The sequence below is a fragment of the Brassica oleracea genome, chromosome C8 (genome assembly GCF_000695525.1).
Source record: "Brassica oleracea var. oleracea cultivar TO1000 chromosome C8, BOL, whole genome shotgun sequence".
NCBI lineage: Eukaryota > Viridiplantae > Streptophyta > Magnoliopsida > Brassicales > Brassicaceae > Brassica > Brassica oleracea.
The window spans coordinates 28,418,302-28,440,838 of NC_027755.1; the positions used below are offsets into that span (position 1 = coordinate 28,418,302).

Here is a 22,537-nt window from a genome sequence, read left to right on the forward strand (position 1 = left end):
AGAATTTGTATGTGTTTGCAGAGGCGTGCTCACCTTGCTATGAGAAAGTCAACTGCCTTAGACCCCAACTTGTATAGCACATTTAGGAGCCCCATTTTAATTCCTCTTTCAATTGGCTATACCTAAATAAATTTCTCTTAGTTTTGGAAACAATAATTTATATGCTATTTAGATTTATTTCATGCTATTTTAGACTTTTTGATTTAATTTATTATCTAATTTCATAAAACTATTATTTTATTTATTTATTTTTTAGACTTTGAATTATAACTTTCTTAGCTTGTATGATTTTATTTTTACATTGTAGTAATACATTTATAAGCTTACCATTCAGCATATCTAAATAAACACATATACTTAATTAAATAATTATAAAATCTTTGTAGATAATTTCAAATTTTGTATTTTTGGTTTAATAAACTTTGTGGTTTGTATTCTTTTAAGAAATAATATGACCAGTTTTCATATGAATTTATAAATATTAAATACATAATGTTTGTAAGGTTTTTTATAATAGATTTTTGTTACTAATTATGGAAATGTTTTTACTCTAGCCTTAGGCCCCCAAACACCTAGGCACGAGACTGTGTGTTTGTTGTGAGAGAGTAGGTGTTAAGTGTTAACATACTCTTACTTGGTTAAGTTACAGTAGTTTGTTTCTTACATTTGTTTGATGAGTTTACCTGTTTTACTCATCTGATTGTTATACTGGATTTTGGCATGAGTTACTTGTCGCATGTTCGTACTGAGAACATTAAATTTTAATATACTGGCCTGAACTCAACTCTTACCAACTTCTGTTTTAAACATGTTACAATATATATATCGATGACTGGAATCACAATCTCCATATTTCTTTCTTTTTTATATTGTTTAAAATATATATTGTCTTCATAGCTGTTAAATAAGTTAAGATTGGCCAAGGAGGATGAATGGATGATAGGTGCCTATTTAGTGTTCGTAATGATTTAGTAAGTAAATATCAGGCAGATTGTTGTAAATATGCAGTGTGCAGCCAATATCCATCTTATTTATAAATATGTGATTACGATTTGGTAGGAGTTGGACAATGAAAGTAGTAGTGGAGAATCAACTTTTCTTTTTATTTTTCAACTGCAAAACATCTGAGACGGTGCATTTACGAAAAAAGTAAAGCATAAAATCAAAATATGTCAAAGTTTTGAAGTACTCAGACTTCAGTGTCTGGAAATATTTTTTTCAAAGAAAAGCAACGTACAGGTCATTTCTTCTTTCTTTTTTTTATTTTTATTTTTTTTTCTTAAAAGCTTCACTTCTTTCTAAGTTAGTCAGTCTGTGGCTTCTTTTCTGAGCAACCATCCATGTAGACTTAGTAGAAGGTCCCAATCCTGGGGTTTTGTCCACCACCTCCCTTGATAAGCAACCGGATGCAATAATATAAGTACATAGCCCAAATAGAGAAACGTTAAGTTCTAGTAGCTAACAAATATATACCTGCTCGTTGGGACATCGGCATCGCGTATATTGGTCAGTTTAGTGATTTCAGTGTCAAAGCAACAAAATTCAAAGTTTCCGTAGCATCTGAGACGCTCATCTGGACACGTTAGTAAATATTGCTCAAAGCAATGTCTTAATTTAGAACCTAGATTGGTGGTGGATTTGTGAATTAAAAGTAACAAAGGTGGCTTTGGTCAGGATAGATTACCTTATAACTCCAGTAATGTTCTCCTCATTGCATGAAACACATGTAAATGATGTGAACCCACGCTGCAATTTGGCCAAAGTCAATGGTTCAATTTTCTTGACAGCACATACTTTCGGGTTAGAGGTTGAGCCTTCCTTACTGCAACACACCCTTAGTTTTAAAAACTCTTTGGGTGAGTTTGACGACATAATTAAAGGAATATTAGTTGTTTTAAAAATGAGTGGTTACCTCTGAAGATAACTTGCACCAGCAACACACTCATTATCTAAATAGAAATGAGTGGTGGATGTCTTATTCAGGAATAGCCGTCCTGAAACAATATTTCAAACAGTCAAGTAACATTTTAAGACAATCAAAAACTTTTTTTAAGACATGAGGTAATGTACTACTGCCTACTAATTTAAGGTTGATGTTAGTTGCAACCAAAACCTCGGGTTCTTCGTTCCTACTCAGCAAATTCTCTTCAAGGAGCTTAGCTAAGCCGTCAAATACTTAGGCATACATCAGAGCTCCTGAGAAAACATAGTGGAAAAGTTTAAGACACGCTGACAACCTTATGTATGCCTTATAAATAAATGAATGTAAGTAATCATCATGCGGTGTACTCTGACTCTCTTCACTGTAAGCTGTTCGAATCCCCATAATTTTTCCAACAACAACCATTGGAAAATATGTTTGAAATGCTAGCAACTGTGAATGCAAATAAATATATGGAGCAACTTTTAAGTTTGGAATACAAAGCTATAACCTTGTAAATCAGTATTCTTGTTGGGCAAGACCATCGTAATTCTAGAACCTAAAACTCTCTATTGATATATGAAACCAAAGCAAAAGTTTAGTTTGATCCAGGTTACTTCAAAAACACTAAGCTCATAAAGAGATCCTTCACTCAATAAGTGCTTGAAGGTGTCTAGTTTGTGAGCATTGATGGATGCATGAAGCAGTCGCCTGAGAAAATACGATCTTTAGGATAATGGCTTTCTCACATAATCCGTTATGTGATGTCTAATTTGTAAAGTAAATGACAAAAACAAAATACCTTGGAATCAAGCAGCAACATATCAACACCCATCAGCCGACCCTACTTTGACATTCAGAGACTCCCAAATTCGAAGGTTCCTCAACGACCTCCCTACAGCGTTCTGCATTCAACTCGGACAAATGAAGCCGACAAGTTACCATTATGGGAGAGCTTGTCTAGGAGTTTAAGCTATAATCAATCGGCATACAGTAAGGAAATTAGAGATCACACTCTGAGAGTAAATATATGTGTTCGCCAGAGGTTATAAAAAAAAAATTAAATAGGCAATGAAGAGGCGATAGTGGGGTTCATGGGTTTTGGTTACTGAAAAACATTAAAACTGTGCGTTACTTCACCAGAGGAGTTGAGAAGAGCTCGTTAGTTTTTGCGATTTGAGAGCTTGACGCTGTTTGTGAAGTGGGAGGAGTAGATCAATCACAAAAAACTCAAAGTAAAGAACATATTTATGGATGGATTGTTGAGACGTTACGCAGATCAAAACGGCGCTTTTCATCTCTGTGGGATTTCATCGTGTAGGTCGCAGGAGCAAGAGGATGACGGAAGACGAACCCTAATTCCATGTGGGCTTAATCTGTAATTGTAATAAAAGCCTAGTTCAAATAAGCGTGTCGATAACCGGAACTATAGCAAAAAAAATGCGAATGATCTGGGATGCCCCAGTCTCCTTTGAGGACGTAGAGGAATGAGGAGAGAGCATACCCTACTTTATTATATAAGATGTTTTCATAACCAAATATATGTCAACTTTTTTTGTTAATTTAAAGATGTGAGTAAAATTTATTTAAATACTGGACATGCCAGTTCATGTTTCATTATATACATACACTCAGAAGCGTAAACCCTTTCCAAAATGTATGATTGATACGAATTAACATAAGAAAATGATCCAATATAAACCTGATGTATTGTGTCCTAATGTTCTTGTTTTTTTTTAAGAATTAAAAGTTGGTTTTATTGTGTTAAAAATCCAATCCCTTTTGAAAAGAATGTTTTACAATGTAAAGGTATTATTAACTGTCTAATCCTGGGCCTATGGATATGAACACACCTTGATTCCAACTTTGAGGTTACGCAGATAATACATTCAAACACACATTTTAAAAATAATAATAAGACGTAACACACAATCTAACTAGTGACTCAATCAGACCCTTTACACAACAGAGCTACAAAGGTTGTCCCTTATTTACGTAACAAAGACCAAGAATTATCCACAATGCTGATATTCTATTAAGTAATGGCCATGACGGTCTAGTAATCTTGCTAACCATGCCGATTCCAGAGCTTAAGTTACAGGCTTGTGAGTGATCCTCTTACAGTGAACAACTTCCAAATCACCACATCACCCCATAAGCCTCTTCTTGCCTGCATCAAATTGAAGAAACAGAGCTTAGAAAACAACTATGACCACAGTAACTACCCAGCTATTTTTTTAAAAAGGATACCTGAACTCTCACAAGTGGAAATCATCTGCTTCTCAAGTTCACGAACCGCATCAAATATCCCATGAGCAGCATAAGTCTTGACCATAGTCGCAAAAGTAATCTTATCAGGCTTACATTTCCTCTCTTCCATCTGTATGTACAACTCCTTCATCGTGGCCAGATCACCAGCCTCACCATACGCATTGATTATACAATTGAAGAAAACCGTATCCAGCACCACATCCGAATTCACAACCTGCCTCAAAACCGAATCTATCTTACCCACAAGACCAGCTTTGCTATACGCGTCAACAAGCGAACAGTAAGTGATTGAGTTAGGCTTAACTCCTCGATACTTCATCTTCCTGAACACATCCTCCATCTTCTCGATCCTCCCCGCTTTCCCAAACGTCTCGATCACAATGTTGTAAGTGACAACCGTCGGGGAGAAGAATCTTTTCTCCATGTAATCCATCACAGAGCTCATCTTCTTGTACATCCCAGCTTTACCAAAGGACAGGATCAGTACGTTGAACGTGGTGATGTCTGGCTCCACTCCCATAAGCTGGAACCGGTTATACCAGCTCTCCATCTTTCTAATGTTGCCGCCGTTTCCATAAGAGCCAATGATTGAGTTAAGCGTGAAAACATCTGGAAGAGAGTCTCCATCCTCGATCATATCAGCTAAAACGTTCTCCATCTCCTCAAACAAGCCTGCCTTGCCATACCCGTCGAGGATAGTGTTGTAAGTCACCGTGCTGCATCTAACTCCAAGGTACGACATCTCGAGGAGGACGCGGTTAACGAGATCGAACCGTGCGAGTTTGCAGCAGCAGCTGATGAGAACGGTGAAAGTGAAGACGTCCGGGGTGCAGTCGCTAGCTGATTTCATGTATTCGAGAGTTGCAAAGGCCTTTTCTAGAAGAGAGCATTTGCCGTAGACGGATATGAGAGACGTGTAGACGTCGATGGTGGGTTTTAGTCCTTCGGACAGCAATAGTTCGAAGAGTAAGCTCGCTTGCTCAGGCTGTTTGCAGTTGCCAAGGAGTTTGAATAGCTTTGTGTAGGTTTTGCATCTTGGTTCGTACCAATGCTGCTTCCTAAGAAGACTGAATATCTATAAAAAAAAAACAGAGAAACAAGAAAATGAATCTTATGGAATCTCAACAGACAATTGTACCCACAGAGATGATGTACCTTGAGAGCAGACTGCCATCGATTCTCTTTGACAGCATCATCAAGTGCTTCAAGAACAGCTTTTGGCCATAAAGTGTTGTACTTTTCGGAGTTGGCTTTCCTCTCGATGCTCTTAACAGCAGCGTCTGTTCTCAGAATACGAGATAATTCTCTCTTGGGATCTACTTGGTGTTTTGTTGATATCAACCCAGAGCTCTTTCTATCTTTACGTTCTTTGGGGCTTTCCGTCGAACATGTTGTGTGCATCACTGACACAGAGGTTACGTGCCTAGAGAGAACAGGGGATAATGATATAAGTTGCTGGATCAAGCTAGTGAAAGTGTGAAATACCCAAAGAAACGTAAAATCATAAAACAGCAAGAAGAGGTATGAGAATGTTACCGAGAAAAGCAGTGACTCGATTGGATGATTTCATTGGCACAAAGAGAAGAACTCCCTTGAACAGGTTGTTGTATCAATGCCATCAAAACAAATGGGAGACGAGAAGACTCCAAAGTTCCTGCGTAGACGAAACCTTCGTGACTAGAAGACACAGTTGCTCTGCTTCATCTTTTTGTTTCTTCGGTTTGATTTCGATTTGAAACCGGAAACTATCATTTTGATGTGGTTTTGTCTTACTTGGGATTCCGGTTTAATGAACTTTCGGTTCTATTTGTTAACCAAAGATTAGACACATTTTGGCTAACAATTGTGATGCGAACCGGATTATAGAAATATGACTGGACCGGTTTTAGAAATTTAGAAAGTTTATCCGAATCACCAACTAGAGAATACGAGTGGGCAGTGCTTTGACAATGCCACAAATCACAAGGTGAACAAGGACATGCAAGAAAAAAAGAGTTATCCGCGTCACCCAAAATTGACACGTGGACGGTGATGGTTTGCGTGGACAAGCTGAATAGCTCAAGTCCGACGTGAATAAAAAAAAGTCAGATAGACATCAATGTCCACCGCCCAAAAGTCAGATCACAAAACCAAGACTTATTAAAGAGGAGAAAATCACTACTACTTCTGTAACGTTCTCAAGTAGAAAACCAAGAGGAAACAAACTTGTTCCAACAATCTTCTTCTTCTTGAGTTTAATTTTGCTATTAGAGGAGATGGAGATGGAATTTAAGGAGTTAAAGGAAGCAATAGATCAAGTAGAGCTAGTTGATGCTCACGCTCACAACATTGTCTCTCTCGACTCGTCTTTCCCCTTCATCGGAACTTTCTCCGAGGCCACCGGAGACGCTTTATCTTTCGCTCCACACTCTCTATCCTTCAAGGTATACGAAGTGTCTCATGTCATGTATCATGTTTGTTTATTGATTGATCACACTCCCTCTAGCTCTTAGTCTTGATTAGCTCTCTAAACGGAATCGTTTTGTGTGTGATTAGATTCTTAATGACTTTTTTAATGGGCTTTTGTGAGTCTATCATTTTAATGAATTGCTTAGTACGTTACTTGGAATCATAAAAGTAAGCTGAATTTTTCATGTGTATAATAAATGTTTTGGTTACAGAGGAATCTGAAGGAGATTGCTCAACTCTATGGCACTGAAGTATCTCTGGAAGCTATTGAGAAACATCGCCAAGCCTCTGGTTTGCATTCTTTCACTTCCAAGTGTTTCAAAGAAGCTGGAATCTCTGCTCTTCTCATCGATGATGGCTTGAAGCTTGACAAGAAGCATGACATCGAATGGCACAGAGACTTTGTTCCATTTGTTGGTCGGGTGTTGCGAGTCGAAACTCTTGCTGAGCAAATCCTCGACGAGGAGATCAGTTCTTCTTGGACTCTTGACTCTTTCACCAAAGCCTTTGTTGCAAGATTGAACTCATATCCTTTTATCTGGTCTTCTTGTATTTTATAATAAACTTGTAACTGTTGGTTTTACCTTGACGTTTGGATGGGTCACGCTTGTTCTAGAGATTGTTGCTTTGAAAACTGTTGCTGCTTACCGTAGCGGTTTGGATATTGATACTCATGTGACCAAAGAAGCTGCTGAGAATGGCCTTGTTGAAGTCTTGCAAGGTAAGAGACATGTATGGACTTGTAGTATGTCTTTAAACATCATCACGCTTACTGTCTTCTTTCTGCAGCTGGAAAGCCTGTCCGTATTGGAAACAAAAGCTTGATTGATTACATTCTTACTCTTACTTTGGAGGTCGCTGAACGTCACGACTTGCCTTTGCAGATTCACACAGGGTATTATGCATACATAGGGTTTTTGATGTTATTAAAGTTTGACTCTGCGTTATACATAACTGAATCTTCTTCTTTTTTCTGCTTGAACCAGTTTTGGTGACAGGGATTTGGATTTGCGGTTGGCAAATCCCCTTCACCTTAGAACCCTCCTTGAGGACAAAAGATTCGCAAAGTCACGTATAGTTCTTCTTCATGCATCTTATCCTTTCTCAAAAGAGGCATCATATTTGTCTTCAGTCTATCCTCAGGTTTTGCTTCATGAACACTTCAACTATCTATAAAGTTATGTGATATTGTTTGCTTACTCTTTGATTGATCTTTTTCTTCCTTGAAGGTTTACCTTGATTTCGGGTTGGCGGTTCCAAAGCTTAGTGTCCATGGTATGGTGTCTTCAGTTAAGGAGCTTCTTGACCTAGCCCCAACAAAGAAGGTTAAATGCACCCAAGAAAACAAAATCAACATTATTTTTGTTGTTCATGGGTGACATGAAAAGCTAAACTATAAGAGATTTTTGCAGGTGATGTTCAGTACTGATGGATATGCATCTCCTGAGACCTACTATTTAGGTAAAGTTCAAGTTGCTACCTCTTTTTTTATAAGTTTTGAAACTAGAAATCTCCGCAGTTCATTCTTGAACTAAGTTCTTTGCTTTTTTACAGGTGCAAAGAAAGCACGAGAGGTCATCTACTTAGTTCTGCGTGATGCATGTGCCAGTGGTGATCTCTCACTCATGGAAGCTATTGATGCAGCTAAAGACATTTTCTCACGGAATTCAATTGCATTTTATAAGCTTAATCTAGACGTTAACTCCTTTAGTCCCCAAAGAAGAATCTCGCTTGCACCACAGATGAAGGAGCCTGATGTTCAAGAAGATAGTAGTTCCTTTGTGCGCATTATTTGGGTGGATACATCTGGACAACAACGATGCCGTGTGAGTGTTTCTTAATTCATCTGAACTTCTTCTTTTTTTCCTTTATAACCACAAAACCTTGACAGAAGTTGTGTTTGTTGCACAGGCTGTTCAAGCGAATCGTTTTAACAGAAGTGTGAAGAAGAATGGCATTGGTCTGACTCATGCATCCATGGGAATGCCTTCATTTACTGATGGACCCGCGGAAGAGTCTAAACTGACTGGTGTGGGTGAGATTAGATTGGTTCCAGATCTATCAACCAAGCGGACAATACCATGGTACCTTGCTCGTGTTCCTCTTCTCGTTGCATTTAACATATTTTTCCTTTCTTTCTTTATTACATTTGAACATATCATATTTATCATTATTAGGACAAAGCAAGAGAGCATGGTTTTAGGTGACATGCTCCTAAAGCCTGGTGAAGCATGGGAGTATTGTCCTAGAGAGACCTTAAGAAGAGCCGCAAAAGTTCTTAAAGATGAATTTGACTTGGTAAAAAAAACTCTTTATACCACATTCTACTCTCTATCTCTCTGTGGTTATTTTTTGTAGCTTGAACACCAAGTTTCTTTGGCATTTTAGGTAATGAACGCTGGTTTTGAGAATGAATTTTATCTCCTCAAGAATGTTGTGAGGTATGTGACCATAAGTTTCTTGAATCTCAGTTTCTTTGTTTGATCTGATCATTTTCATAACACCGTTTTTAAAGGGAAGGAAAAGAAGAGTATGTTCCTTTTGACTTTGGTCCTTACTGTTCCACATCCTCATACGATGCTGCGTCTCCTCTTTTCCATGAAATTGTACCAGCGCTTGAGTCCTTAAACATCACAGTTGAACAGGTTAAAACAACATAAATATATAATTCTGGATGATGACAAGCCATATATCATGTTTCTTGACGTGTATGTATTTCTTTATATATAGTTTCATGCGGAATCCGGTAAAGGTCAGTTTGAAGTATCTCTAGGTCACACCGTTGCATCCCATGCAGCCGACAACTTGGTTTACACACGTGAAGTTATAAGATCGGTCGCAAGGAAACATGGGTTTCTCGCGACTTTTGTTCCAAAGTATGTCAGTGATCGATCTCCACTGAACTATAAGCTTTAACCACTGATTTTCTTATAAGAATTCATTTGGGTGTGTGCTTTCTCCAGGTATGATTTGTGTGACATTGGTTCTGGATCACATGTGCATTTAAGTCTATCGAAAAACGGTGAAAATGTATTTCCTGCATCTGATAAATCATCTGCTCATGGATTGTCTTCCATCGGAGAAGAGTTCATGGCTGGAGTTTTGTTTCACCTTCCTTCAATCTTGGCAGTTATAGCTCCACTTCCAAACAGGTAACTAAAACAGCATCGTTTTAAATACTTTCCTCAACGAGTTATTACTAAGTATGTCTCACTTTTGTAATTAATTTTTCAGCTATGACCGAATCCAACCTAACACATGGAGCGGAGCATTCCAATGTTGGGGCAAGGAGAACCGCGAGGCGGCTATAAGAACAGCTTCTCCACCAGGTGCCCCTGAAGGTTTAATTACCAACTTTGAGATAAAATCTTGTGATGGCGCTGCTAATCCCCATCTTAGTTTGGCCATTATAATGGCTGCTGGAATTGATGGTCTCCGGCGTCACCTTCAACTTCCTGAGCCAATAGGTAATAATAACTTTCTGTCATTCATTCTCATATAGTCTTCTTAAGATATAGTTTCTGATAGTATTTTTTGCGCAATATATATGTTATGAAATGCATCTTACATGTCACCATTTTTGTTTGATGAAACATCAGATACCAATCCGGCTGATGTGGCTGCGACACTGAAGAGACTTCCTGAATCGCTCTCAGAAGCTGTTGAAGCTCTGGAGAAAGACCAAGTCCTCCACGAGTTGCTCGGACAAAAGCTTTTAGTTGCCATAACAGGAGTTCGTAAGGTACGTGTCGTTTTAGTTCCAAACTTTTCAATAGATTTGCTATGGTAACGAAGTACGTAAGCATTAATCTATGTTTTTTTCTCCTATTTTTAACAGTCTGAGGTCGAGTATTATTCGAAGAACCCTGATGCATGCAAGCAACTCATTCACCGATACTAATCCTTGACTCTCTTGAGGTTTAAGATGGTGATTACTCGATCATGTGGCTTTTATTCCTTGTTGAGTTTATATTTTCAGATCAATCAAGAATAATCATTGGACATTGGTGGACCAATGGAACTGTTTTTCTATGACAATAATGGACCCATGGAACTGTATTTCTATCGTTGTTACCAGTTACCACTTTTTCACGGATTGAAAATCTATGGATGTTTCTTTAGTGTTATAAGAATTTATGGGTCGGATTTGCAAATTTTACAAACTGAGGTTACAATATTGAACTAGGTGAATGAAGACACATAATGGATATTATATATACAAATTATTTTTATATATTATTATTTATTTTGTGTGCATGTATTACAAAATAATATAAATATATTGAAAGAAGAGAAGTGAATAACTATTAGTATATAGTTAAATTATAGTAATCATATAAATTATAATAATCACTCTTGTTTATTTACAATTTATTGGTAAATAAATAAAAATAATTATTTTATTTATTTTATTTAATTAAATTAAATTAAATGATACTGATATAATTATATAGTATATTTAATATGGATATTTATTAATCGAGGCTTCGTACTCATATAATTTCATTAATATTTGTATAGTTTTTGTACCAAAAAATTTAACTATTAATCACAAAATTTCCAGTATGAGATTTTTAATATTTTTAGTAATTTATAATTTTTCTAAAAAAAAATCAATGAAAATTTTAAAATTAAAATATTAAGGTCTCAATATTTTGCAATCAAAATTTTGAAATTAACATGTGGTTTAATTTTAATAATATACTAGAGCTTGCGTGCGGGTATTTATTTTAACTTGTAAAATAATTATTAACTTATAAATTATTGGTAATTACTATGTTTTGTAAATTGTGGTCAATGTTATTAGATTTTTGTTGGATTATTATCGTGTTGAATGTATGTTTAACACACAAAAAATGATTAGTAATACATTCTACTATTTTTTTTTTTTTGTATTTCATTGTTAATATTATCTTGTACTTATTCTCTAATATTTAAAAAGTTAAAATTATTAATTATATATATTTTTAGACGACAAAAATCTATGTTTAAACATCTATTAAATGTTAAAAGGAGTATTGATTTTATATCTTACTATTTGTATTAACTATGTTTTTAGTTCGTATAAATAATTGGTAATACAATAAGTAATTAATTATTTGAAATTTAATTTATTTTTATGTCAAATTTATGTTACTTATGTACAAAATTATGTATATATTTGAATTTAGTTATTGTATATAATATAAATGGACTATTTATTAGTACTTGAAAAATTGATCTATATTTTAATAAGATAGACTAAATGTTAAAAATGGTTTTTTATTAAATTTAGTTAAACGAAATACAAATTGGATATGGTCTTTATATAATATCTAAACTATAAATACAAACAATTACAATGGGACAATATAATACTTTAATCAAAATAGAGTGGGTGTTTGAGTTTATATAACAAACTGTTAAATATATCATCTAAATTTTGATGTTATTCACTGTATAATTGCATAATTTTGTTGTTTATGTGTCTTGTTCGATAATACTATTACAAAATATTTTAACATTTTTATATAATACACTTTGGTATTCTTTAATAAGAATATTAAATCTATTTTTTTCAAAATTTGGTGTGAAAACTTTTTATTTGAAGTAATGAGAGTAATATCTTTTAAAATAGATTGATTATCTAAAGTTTGCGCCACACATATATTATGTTTATTTTAAATATGTCTAAATGTCTTTGGTTTTGAGTTTATAATGTATATCTATATTTTCTTGCAAATTTTTGGTACAATAAATAATCAAACAGAGAAAGTATCCTCAAAATATATTAAAATTATATTTTTATAGTTTGCATACATTACATTTTCAATTTTTATTTAATTATATATTTTTTTTAGAAACTAAGTCAATTATTCTTTGTAGTATTAATATTCAATATATTTATAAAATTATTTAACATGTATACTCTATTTTTGTTCATCAAACTCATCTTATATAATTGTTATGTTTAATAAAAATTACAATTTTTGTTTAATTAATTCAGTTATGTATGGGTTTAAATTGGTTTTGGACTTTTAATTTCAAATTTAACTTAGTTATACAAAAAATTTAATAAAATATTATAATCTCAATCTAAACAATTTGTAATATTTTTCACAGCATATGTAGAAGTGCGATTACTTAATACAATTCTAAAGAAATAAACTCTTGGAAACCAGATATAATTGCATAGGACTACTTCGAGGGTGAGAGTAGAGATCTTCGTAAGAGTTTACTATAATTTCTTCGGCAACTCAAGTTGCCACTGATATATCTGGCATAGAAAGACTCTAAACAAATGAAAGTGCCACTCCTTGTGGGGAGAAGTTTAGGAATACTAAATCCCTCACCTGCTGTTGGAAATACCCCCCAATCTCATAGATTCATAGTTAAGGTAACAATTGTTCATCCCCAATGCAACACAGTAGAGATTTTCAAAAGGCACTGGCAAAAGCTATATTAGACATTTTGGCCAAGGTGACATTCTGGCCAGGGTTCAAAATTTTCCATCTGCTGGTTAGATCTTGGAAAAGTGAGGGTAGAGATCTATGTAAGAGTTTCTTCTTCTGCTAGTCCAGTTGCCACCAATACACCTGCAAGAAGTTCAATATCAGAGATTGTTTGTTTTAAGTGAATATCTGATGCTATAACATTAAAGTATAGAAAATGTGTATAGAACAGACCTCGAAGAGGCTTCTTCTAATCAGAGAGCTGTGTTGTTTATAACTTATGCTGCAATAGGTATGTGACTCGTCTTGCAACCAAAGGGTTAAAAGCTCCATTTATGAATAATCATAAAATCGACAAAAACATAAAAAAACGATAAGACAGTAGTGGTTACTGATGTAACCTTATATTGAACTCCTTTAACTTCTGCACAGACTCTTGAGCCGCTTTCACCGTTTCCAACCAGGAAAGTTAAAACCACAAATAAGAAACCAAAAGCACCTGATTTAAGAAGAACTCACCATAAAATCTCCGGCGTGGATGGTTCCCATTTCAACAGATTGTCCGGTTTCAAGCTCCAACTGCCAACTGTTTGACTATTTATTATTTTGTAAAAGTGGCATGAGTTAAGAAAGAAAAGAAGAACAGTGACTAACAGTCTAACATACATATATACAAATAAACCAAAATTGTTTGGTACTCTTAATGTATCTGGTCTTGTCCTCTTGCCGGCAAGCAATGTATAAATAAGAAGCCAAAGAGCAAACCTGATTTCTTCCACTGGCTGACTTCTGATCCTCTGACATTTTGTAAATTTCGTTGGCTAAGCATACCTGAATCAAAAAAGAAAAAAATATATCACCATTAGAAACAAAGAGAGAGAGAGAACCAAGACATGAGACAAAACGTCAAAACCTTTCTCTTAACAAAGAGATGAAATTGATTTTGTCCCAACGTCCATGGTCAACTGGACATCTTTACATCGCAAATCAGACCAGCAAATGCAATCATCCTATAATCATACTTTTAAATAGAAACGTTTAAAAATAGTATGATTCTGAATTGGAAATAACCTTGGAATCTGAAGCTTCTCGTGAACCACAACACACATTCTAAAGTGGACATAACCTTGAAATCAGAATCGTATATCACCAAACTTAATCCAAGTTCCACATGGTTTATCCATAAATCCAATTCGACACCAAGTTTCCCTTGAACTCACCATTTTTCTATCTACGAGCAACATTACCTTGTTGTTGATTCTGAAGTTCTTCAAAGCTTCCATCATGAAAGCATCTTTCGTGTAGAGGATAAGCACCCACCTTCGGTGAACATCACGATATTGACAAATTAAGTATAAATTTTGGATTCCAATTAGAAATAGGTTGATGAGCAATAATCAAAGAAGCATAAGAAAAAATATGGTTTAAGAATCCAAGAAGGGATTGGAATCGAAGAAGAGAACCCAGTGGAGTTGGAGGAGACATATGCAGAAGGCGAAGCGTATATTAAATTAGATAATAAATTAATTTACTTTAACCGTGACTAAAAGTTATTTTAATTTTCTACTTATGTTTTGATAGTTTATATATATATATATATATATTTTAATTTTAGACTTGTTGGGATGGCAATACAATGGAGATGGATTATACTCGGTGAAATCTGGATATTGGCTTAGTACACACTTACCAACTAATCCGATAATTCAGCTAATACCTGGAAATACACTACTCAAACAGAAGATATGGAAGACAAGGATCCCGTCCAAGCTACAACACTTTCTATGGAAAATGACTTCACAAAGTTTAGCTACAAGCTATAATCTCAAAAGGCGACATATAATCAATGATGCACAATGCAAAAGATGCTGTCAGGGAGAAGAAACAGAACAACACATTTTCTTTGATTGCACCTATGCGAAAGCCATGTGGAGAGCCTCAGGAGTGTCAAATTTAATAATCAATAGCTCCACGACTTCGTTTGAGGAGAAGATCGAAGAATGTATCAGATGTAGTACATCTACAACTTTGACTCACCTACACGATTTACCCATTTGGATTCTGTGGAGACTATGGAAGAGTAGAAATCTTCTTATATTTCAGACAAAACACGTACCGTGGAGAGTTCTGCTGCAGCAAGCAAAAAAAGATGCAAAAGAATGGCGAGATAACAATGTCCATACTCAAGAATTAACTCCGGGACAACAGAGCAATGTGAATCATTCTCGCAGGAAAATATGGAAGAGACCCAGGGAAGGATGGATAAAATGCAATACTGATGGCTGTTTCGTCAATAATCTAATTGAAAGTAAAGCTGGTTGGATTTTTAGAGATCATCGAGGTCAATACTGTGGCGCAGGCCAAGCCATTGGGAATAGAGTTAACAACGCTCTTGAGAGTGAACTACAAGGTATTTTAATTGCAATGCAGCACGCGTGGACAAGAGAAGTGAAGCTTTTGATAATAGAAGGAGATTGCAAGAAGGCAATTGATATTTTAAATAAAAAAACTCTGCAGTTTGATACTTATAACTGGATGCGTGATATCAACTGGTGGAAAAACCAGTTTGAGGAAGTCAGATTTGTATGGACTCACCGAGATGCTAACCAAGTGGCTGACTTGTTGGCCAAGCAATCGCTACCAGGAAATGATAGATTTTATTATTACAATTATGTTCCTTCTTGTGTAACTCATTACTTACACAGAGACTTTGTAAGTTCGGAACAAGTTCATTAATAATAATCAGGTGTTATAAAAAAAAAAGATGCAAAAGAATAAATGAAACTTCTTATTCATATGATTTTATGATCATTTGTATTTTGTAATAAAAAAAAGTTAAACTATTGATCACAAATTTTTTAATGTAAGACTCTTAACAACATTAGTAGTTTATAGTCGTTTTAAGAAATTCAAAATATAACATATAGAAAAAAATCTAAAATTATTATTATATGACTAATGGAATTGTTTAGTTTGGTTTAAGAATATAAAATTTAAAAAAAAAATGATGAAGGATAAAATAATTGTTATCAAATCTTTATATTCAAAATCATTAATTGCCATATACATGTTAATAATATTAGGTAATTCCGTATCTTTTATTTAAGAAAATAAATGTGAAAAATAAATGTGAACATTGTTTTGTACACTACTAATTAATTTATATTTAGTTTAATAAAAAGTATAATATATCTTTAGATGGACCAACTAAATTCTCTATGGATTCTAAAAATCATTTTAGTAATAACACGTGGCTACAAAAGAATGTTATAATGCTCTCAAATTAATATATATAATATAATGGATTTGGTGTGATACTCTTCAATTTTCATTTTCGATGGGGTTGCTCTTATTGTTAATTTTTTTCTCATCTTTTAGTTACATCTTTAGATTTGAATATAAGACCATAATTCAGTTACAAATATATATATATATATAAGACCATTATTGTTACCATCTTTCATTCCCTACAAACGTTTGTTTTGGTAGAGAAAACGATCAAAATTTGGATTTAAATTACACTTTAATTTGTAAGAAAACAATACAACGCATTAATTTGAATGAAATATATCATCAAGAAAATACCTAGGCTAATTTTAATGAAATGTTTTCCATATACAATTTATTTGAAGAATATGGTTAGATTAAATGGCCATGTTGTAAAAAAAATGGCAGTTTACCGAAACAATAACAAAAGATCATATACATAATTCAAATTACAAAATATACAAAAATTGTCACAAAACAGAGAAAAAGAAGAAGAAAAAGCAAACAAAGACTTGTGGACATGCACTCCGTTATCAACATATTCAACATTCCCTTGTCTGATTTTCTTATTATATACAAAAAGGAAACAAATAAAAATAAAAAGCAAACTACTGTATATTATTATACATCATTGTTCATTGATGGACATGCACTCAGTAATCAACATATCAAAGATCACAATCACCGTAGCCTCCGCAAACGTTTAACAGAGATCATATCCAAGATGAAATCTCTGTAATCACTGCTCCTGGGTGAGATTACTCCAAGCTTTCTCTACGTCTTTAAGACAGACTGTGCCTCATACAGATTCCCAGTTATTACAAACGCTTCAGCTAGGATTCTATTGGCCATAAATTCCGGTTTGCAATTTATGTTTCTTAGCTCTTCCAAAATGTAGAAGGCATCCATTTCTCTCTAAGATTTACAAAGACCATTGAAAATCAACAGTGCAATAATGGATCCACTGATGTTAAAGTTAGTCTTTTTAACTTCACTCATGTCTCAAAAGCTGATTCGTATCAGAAGTTCTACAGAAGCTTTCTACATACACCCAAAAGCCAAGAGTACTGAGATTTAAACCTCTCTGGCTCATTTTAACGAACATTTTATGAGTATAATCATCATACCCATCAGACATTAGAGCAGCTAAGAGATGATTGCATACATCCCCGTCCAAAGAACTTCTTCTAAAACCTAGAACGCTATGAGCTTTCCCACCCAACAGAATTGCGTCGATAAGGGAGAGATACACGGATGATTCCTTTTTTTCTCAGAAAACCCTTTTCGTTTCTCCTTGTACTGATCATACAACATCTTCTCCGTTTTTCTTGTTCTACTTTAATTGATAGGTTTTTGTTTCGTGAGTTTCAGGTAATGGGAGCCATCGTCCGATTCAGGAAGTCAGTTGATCTCACAGCACCGCCTTGATCATGAAATCCAGACTCTATCAGACGATTGTGCTCATAAGAAATAATGCTTCTTAATTCAATTTAGTAAGAATTGAGAGAATTTGACTCTATCAGACGATTGTTATCAAATCTTTATATTCAAAATCATTAATTTTCATATACATGTTAATCATATTAGGTAATTCCGTATCTTTTATTTAAGAAAATAAATGAAAACATTGTTTTGTACACTACTAGTTAATTTATATATAGTTTAATAAAAAGTATTATATATCTTTAGATGGGAGTCATCGTCTGATTCAGGAAGTCAGTTGATCTCACAGCACCGCCTTGATCATGAAATCCAGACTCTATCAGACGATTGTGCTCATATGAAAATATGCTTCTTAATTCAATTTAGTTAGAGTTGAGAGAATTTGACTATATCACACGATTGTTATCAAATCTTTATATTCAAAATCATTAATTGTCATATACATGTTAATCATATTAGGTAATTTCATATCTTTTATTTAAGAAAATAAATGAAAAAAATTGTTTTGTACACTACTAATTAATTTATATTTAGTTTAATAAAAAGTATAATATATCTTTAGATGGGAGCCATCGTCTGATTCAGAAAGTCAGTTGATCTCACAACACCGCCTTGATCATGAAATCCAGACTCTATCAGACGATTGTGCTCATAAGAAAATATGTTTCTTAATTCAATTTAGTTAGAGTTGAGAGAATTTGACTCGATGATTAGCCATTAATTCATAGATTTTAAGATTATGAATTAAATAATAGACAGATTCAGCTTATCAAAACCTAACGATTGTCTATTATTTATTGGCTTATGTTATAATGTATTATCAAAAAACTATAATATAATATAAGTATCAATGACAATAGTTGTAAATATGCTAGTAATTAAAGGTTTAATAACTAAGAAGGTTGAGGAGAGCTGTGAGATCCCCACCTCAACAAAAATGGCAAAATTGTTATTAATTTATTAAAGCAAGGTTTGTTATTAGAAATGTTTCTGGATTAACGAGTAAGGGATATCTTTCTCGCTAGGAGCAGATGCAAACGTGACATAAAGATGTGGGTTAGGAAAAAAAAACTAATTTCATATTTCGAGACTCATGCTTAAACTTTTTTCTTACTTTTTCGTCCCATGGTTTCAAAAGTCTCACGTTCTGCTCCTCTATTTATATTTAATAGTTTTCCGTATCTTAGTACCAAACCTAAAGAAATGTAGATTTGGTACTAAGAAATGTTCAACTGTATTTCGTTAATGAACCTTCTTTTATTCATCTGGATCTTCCCATAAGTGCTATCGTTTTAGCTAACAATTTGAGCTTAAGATGAAAGCTTATTAAATAATACGATGAGCTGAATCACAGTGAAGCATAAGTAATATGCAGAATGTGAAGCTACCAAGTTATTTTTAGGTTTAAATATACCAAGTCGAGAAATGTGATTCAGGATCAGTAAGATGTGATGCGGTCATTCGGATTCTGATCGATGGAGCAATGATCCAAGCCTGTAAGTCTAGCTCTAACAAGCCACTGATGGAGCAATGATGGCATTCCTTTCTTTCCACGAGAAGTACACGACAGCCTGAAGTATGAAATTGCATATTGAGTTTGTTTGGCGTTACGAGAAGCAGAACGAACCCAACTCACTGTCTTCAAATAATGAAGAGGCGAGAGTGTATGATGAGTGAAGAATGAAATTGCATATTGAGTTTGTTTGGCGTTACGAGAACGTCGAGAAGCAGAACGAACCCAACTCACCGTCTTCAAACAAAGAAGAGGCGAGTGTATGATGAGTGAAGAATGAGGTTTACTGATAAATTAATGTAAACAGAGCATGTTCCAGAAATTTAATCTAAACATCCACAAACTATTTTCGTAAACAAACATGCAAAACATGAACTAAACCATTGTAAATTTTCTCTTTAATTGCTTGGCTCTACGTAGCTCGTTATTTCCTGGAAGATGACATATAAAACAATATATATGAAATGTTGTTTGTTGATCAAAAAAAAAAATGAAATGTTGTTTAGTCTCACCAAAAAGGTGTATCATGAGATGAAGCAACATTACTGATTGTATATATTAGACATACTCAAATTCTCCAAAACCAACTTGTGATGCTTAGACCATCATTAAAGTGGATCCTCAACAATGAGATCCTTGACAAAAAATAATTAAATATGTGAGTGGGTCCCACAAAAAGTTAAGGATCGGTGATAAAAAGCACAAAATAAGAACCGATCTTGGAGGGGTTTTTGCACTGTTCGCGGACCTCACCGACACGACCCGCGATTGATTCGCTTTTTAATTTATTTATTTTTCAGACAAAAAAAATAAAAAATAAACAAGGTTTCCTAAGAAACCGTGCCACCAGTTTCGGCGATAATTATGCTCTAAGCACATACGTAGTAAAATGTAGATATTTTAATCCACCACAACATAGAAAGGTACTAAAGTTTGTCTAGCTGTCGAAGATGTACTGTGTCACTTGGGACGAGCTAAGAGCATGATTAACCCGAGGTTTTTAAGAACTTCGGGTTAATCATGGTCTAATATAACTATATAATTAACGCTAATAACATCTGTCAACGTGGTGAGTTTTACTTGAACGACCAATAAAATAAGTTAATTAATGTATTTTTTTTTTTTTTTTGTAACTTGGTTTTCATTATATAAAAACTAAAGAAAAGAAAATGTGTTCAAGTCCATGCCATGGCTTTAGTTACAGGGACTCGCCCAATTTTAAAACAACTCATAATAGCAGAACCAATTTGAGAACCAAAAGCCCAACAGGCTAGTCATCTCTGGAGCCCATACACAGAGGAATTAGTGAGAAACGTGAGAAGTGGTAGAGACGAAGACCCGATGATCGGTTTCTTCGAGATTGGAAAGGGAGAGAGACATTCAAGCGGAATGGAGGTCCTCCAGTGGTGTTAGATCCAAATTTGCATCATGGCCGATGACAGGGTGGGATTAGTTTCCCTGAAGCTTTGAATCCTGTTCTTAATTTGTCTAGAGAGAGTGGTGAAAAGCGAATCCACCGACCGAAAAGAGTTGGAGTGCAAGCGAGAGTTCCTTTCATTCCATGTCCAGTAGATTGTTCATTTCCAAGCTAAGAGGGTAAGTAGAGACCTTGGTTTACGAGTTCTGGAGAGAGGAAGGCCGATCATCTGATTTAGTGTTCCATTCCAATCACTGCAGGGTTGAATTCCACACTTTCTAGCGCTGAGGGACCATAAATCAAAGCTGAAAGGGCAGTCGTGGAAGAGATGATCGCGAGATTCAGAGTGGGAATTACATAAGAGACAGAGCGGTGAAACCTGCAATCCCCAACTGATGAGCCTATCTCTAGTGGGGCACCTGTTCTTGACAACCAACCAAGCTAAAAAACAGTGTCTAGGGATCCCATATGAAGACCATATCGCATTTGCCCAGTTTACTTCATCAATGTCTCCACAGAGGTATTCATAGACAGTTCCTGTGTTGTATTTGTCACTCAGCTTTCCTGCAACTTCCCATTCATAATAGTCACTATCATGAGTTAACGTGACCGTGGTTAAGTATGTGTGGAGTTGAAGTTGTTTATCTGTTCTTGCAGGAGGAAGGCGCCAATTTCCATTGCTGCAGATAGAAGCAACCGTAGCTTTAAGAGGGATTCCCAGTCTTGACGATGAGTGTTGGAGGAAAGTTGATAAACTGCCAAAAGGAGTCCAATTGTCAAACCAGAACCTGGCCGATAGTCCATCCTGCAGCTTTAGTTTGATGAGTGGGAACACCACCTCCTTAAGCTTTAGAAGCTTGTTTGCTAGCCAAGAGTAGGAGCTGTTAGGTTGCAACCCAAATAGATCCTGCTCTAAAGAACAGCCTCCAAATCAGCTTCAGACAACAAGCTTTGTTCCAAGTGTGCAGATCCCTTATCCCCAATCCACCCTGATTCTTTGTAAGAACAACTGTATCCCATGCAACTCTAGCTGTGTTATGACTTTCAATATCTCCTTTCCATAGAAAGACACTACACATAGAGTTGATTCTGTTGATACATGCTTTTGGCAAGATAAACGCAGAGCACCAGAAAGTAGTGATACCCGAGATCACTGTTTTTATTAGGAGGAGTCTACCCGAGAAAGATAGTGACTTCACAGACCAAGAAGAGAGCCTTGTCTTAATTTGATGAATGAGAGGTTCACAGCTGGTGAGATTTAACTTTCTGGAGCTTAAAGGCATTCCTAAGTGAAATGGACTTTTCAAAGGTCCAATAATAAAATCATTATAGTAATTAAGATGTCAATCTATTTCTAAGAATTTTGAATCAAAGAGAATTCAGGTTTTTAATTAAGCTAAATGCAATCAATAAGATGGGTGGTTTCAATCAATTTAACAGGATCCTAAAGCAACTAAACAGCAACTTTCAATCAATTGGAATAAGGAGGAATCATGGGCATAAGATTTTGATTTCAGATGACTAAGATTAAATCTAAAATGACAAAGTTTCAATCAACACATTCCTCTAAGTCTAGATATCAATTCTAAGCAGGTTCTCTTCCAATATAAAAGCTCATTTACTCTCATGATCAAACATCAAATTTCTTTGGTTTGTGTCAATCAAACAATCATTAAGGATAGATCATTCAACTGTTCTAACTCCCCTAACATCAAATCCATTTGGTAAGGTAAGCTAAGAGCTTGATGAGTTGGCTCAGACATTTCATCGAACACCTTCCGGGCAATGAAATGTCTAGAGTTCTAAACCAGAATGGCCAACTCAAG

The 22,537-nt window shown here is 34.9% G+C and overlaps 3 protein-coding genes and 2 long non-coding RNA genes across 32 annotated transcripts; 2 read left to right on the forward strand and 3 right to left on the reverse strand.

The window, feature by feature from the left end:
• Positions 1–1,089: 1,089 nt before the first annotated feature.
• LOC106309970 lies at positions 1,090–3,414 on the reverse strand. Of its 10 annotated transcripts, none has more exons than XR_001263660.1 (7): positions 3,196–3,414; positions 2,724–3,111; positions 2,074–2,196; positions 1,913–1,994; positions 1,685–1,834; positions 1,474–1,573; positions 1,090–1,390 (listed from the first exon to the last, which is right to left on the reverse strand). It is a non-coding gene; the product is annotated as an uncharacterized LOC106309970 (long non-coding RNA). The 10 variants fall into 10 exon arrangements; XR_001263662.1 differs by having other exon boundaries at positions 2,724–2,826; positions 3,062–3,414; XR_001263663.1 differs by having other exon boundaries at positions 2,724–2,826; positions 3,057–3,414.
• Positions 3,415–3,761: 347 nt separating this feature from the next.
• Positions 3,762–5,947, reverse strand: LOC106307370 (pentatricopeptide repeat-containing protein At3g53170). Its single transcript, XM_013744307.1, has 4 exons — positions 5,729–5,947; positions 5,348–5,615; positions 4,172–5,267; positions 3,762–4,091 (listed from the first exon to the last, which is right to left on the reverse strand). Exons 1-4 carry the CDS (start codon positions 5,809–5,811, stop codon positions 4,069–4,071), a joined length of 1,470 nt encoding a protein of 489 aa, XP_013599761.1. The 5' UTR covers positions 5,812–5,947; the 3' UTR covers positions 3,762–4,068.
• Positions 5,948–6,287: 340 nt separating this feature from the next.
• LOC106312504 (protein fluG-like) lies at positions 6,288–10,786 on the forward strand. The gene is made up of 17 exons (XM_013750054.1): positions 6,288–6,615; positions 6,853–7,166; positions 7,246–7,361; positions 7,430–7,535; positions 7,627–7,783; positions 7,870–7,965; positions 8,053–8,101; positions 8,195–8,466; positions 8,552–8,724; positions 8,818–8,938; positions 9,029–9,081; positions 9,156–9,285; positions 9,371–9,516; positions 9,604–9,792; positions 9,875–10,107; positions 10,240–10,382; positions 10,479–10,786. The coding sequence occupies exons 1-17, from the start codon at positions 6,448–6,450 to the stop codon at positions 10,539–10,541; spliced, it is 2,529 nt and encodes an 842-aa protein (XP_013605508.1). The 5' UTR covers positions 6,288–6,447; the 3' UTR covers positions 10,542–10,786.
• A 1,902-nt stretch (positions 10,787–12,688) lies between these two features.
• Positions 12,689–14,559, reverse strand: LOC106309883. Of its 18 annotated transcripts, none has more exons than XR_001263645.1 (7): positions 14,319–14,559; positions 14,143–14,181; positions 13,985–14,044; positions 13,591–13,902; positions 13,473–13,515; positions 13,306–13,376; positions 12,689–13,215 (listed from the first exon to the last, which is right to left on the reverse strand). XR_001263645.1 is itself a non-coding variant. In XM_013747028.1 (7 exons), the coding sequence occupies exons 1-6, from the start codon at positions 14,355–14,357 to the stop codon at positions 13,350–13,352; spliced, it is 324 nt and encodes a 107-aa protein (XP_013602482.1). In that variant the 5' UTR covers positions 14,358–14,559; the 3' UTR covers positions 12,689–13,215; positions 13,306–13,349. The 18 variants fall into 18 exon arrangements, 1 of the variants encoding a protein (XP_013602482.1); XR_001263639.1 differs by having other exon boundaries at positions 13,985–14,081; XR_001263644.1 differs by having other exon boundaries at positions 13,985–14,036; positions 14,143–14,197.
• Positions 14,560–20,631: 6,072 nt separating this feature from the next.
• LOC106310339 lies at positions 20,632–22,033 on the forward strand. Of its 2 annotated transcripts, XR_001263768.1 has the most exons (4): positions 20,632–20,890; positions 20,972–21,231; positions 21,369–21,710; positions 21,825–22,033. It is a non-coding gene; the product is annotated as an uncharacterized LOC106310339 (long non-coding RNA). The 2 variants fall into 2 exon arrangements; XR_001263767.1 differs by lacking the exon at positions 21,825–22,033 and having other exon boundaries at positions 21,369–21,787.
• The last annotated feature ends 504 nt before the right edge of the window (positions 22,034–22,537 follow it).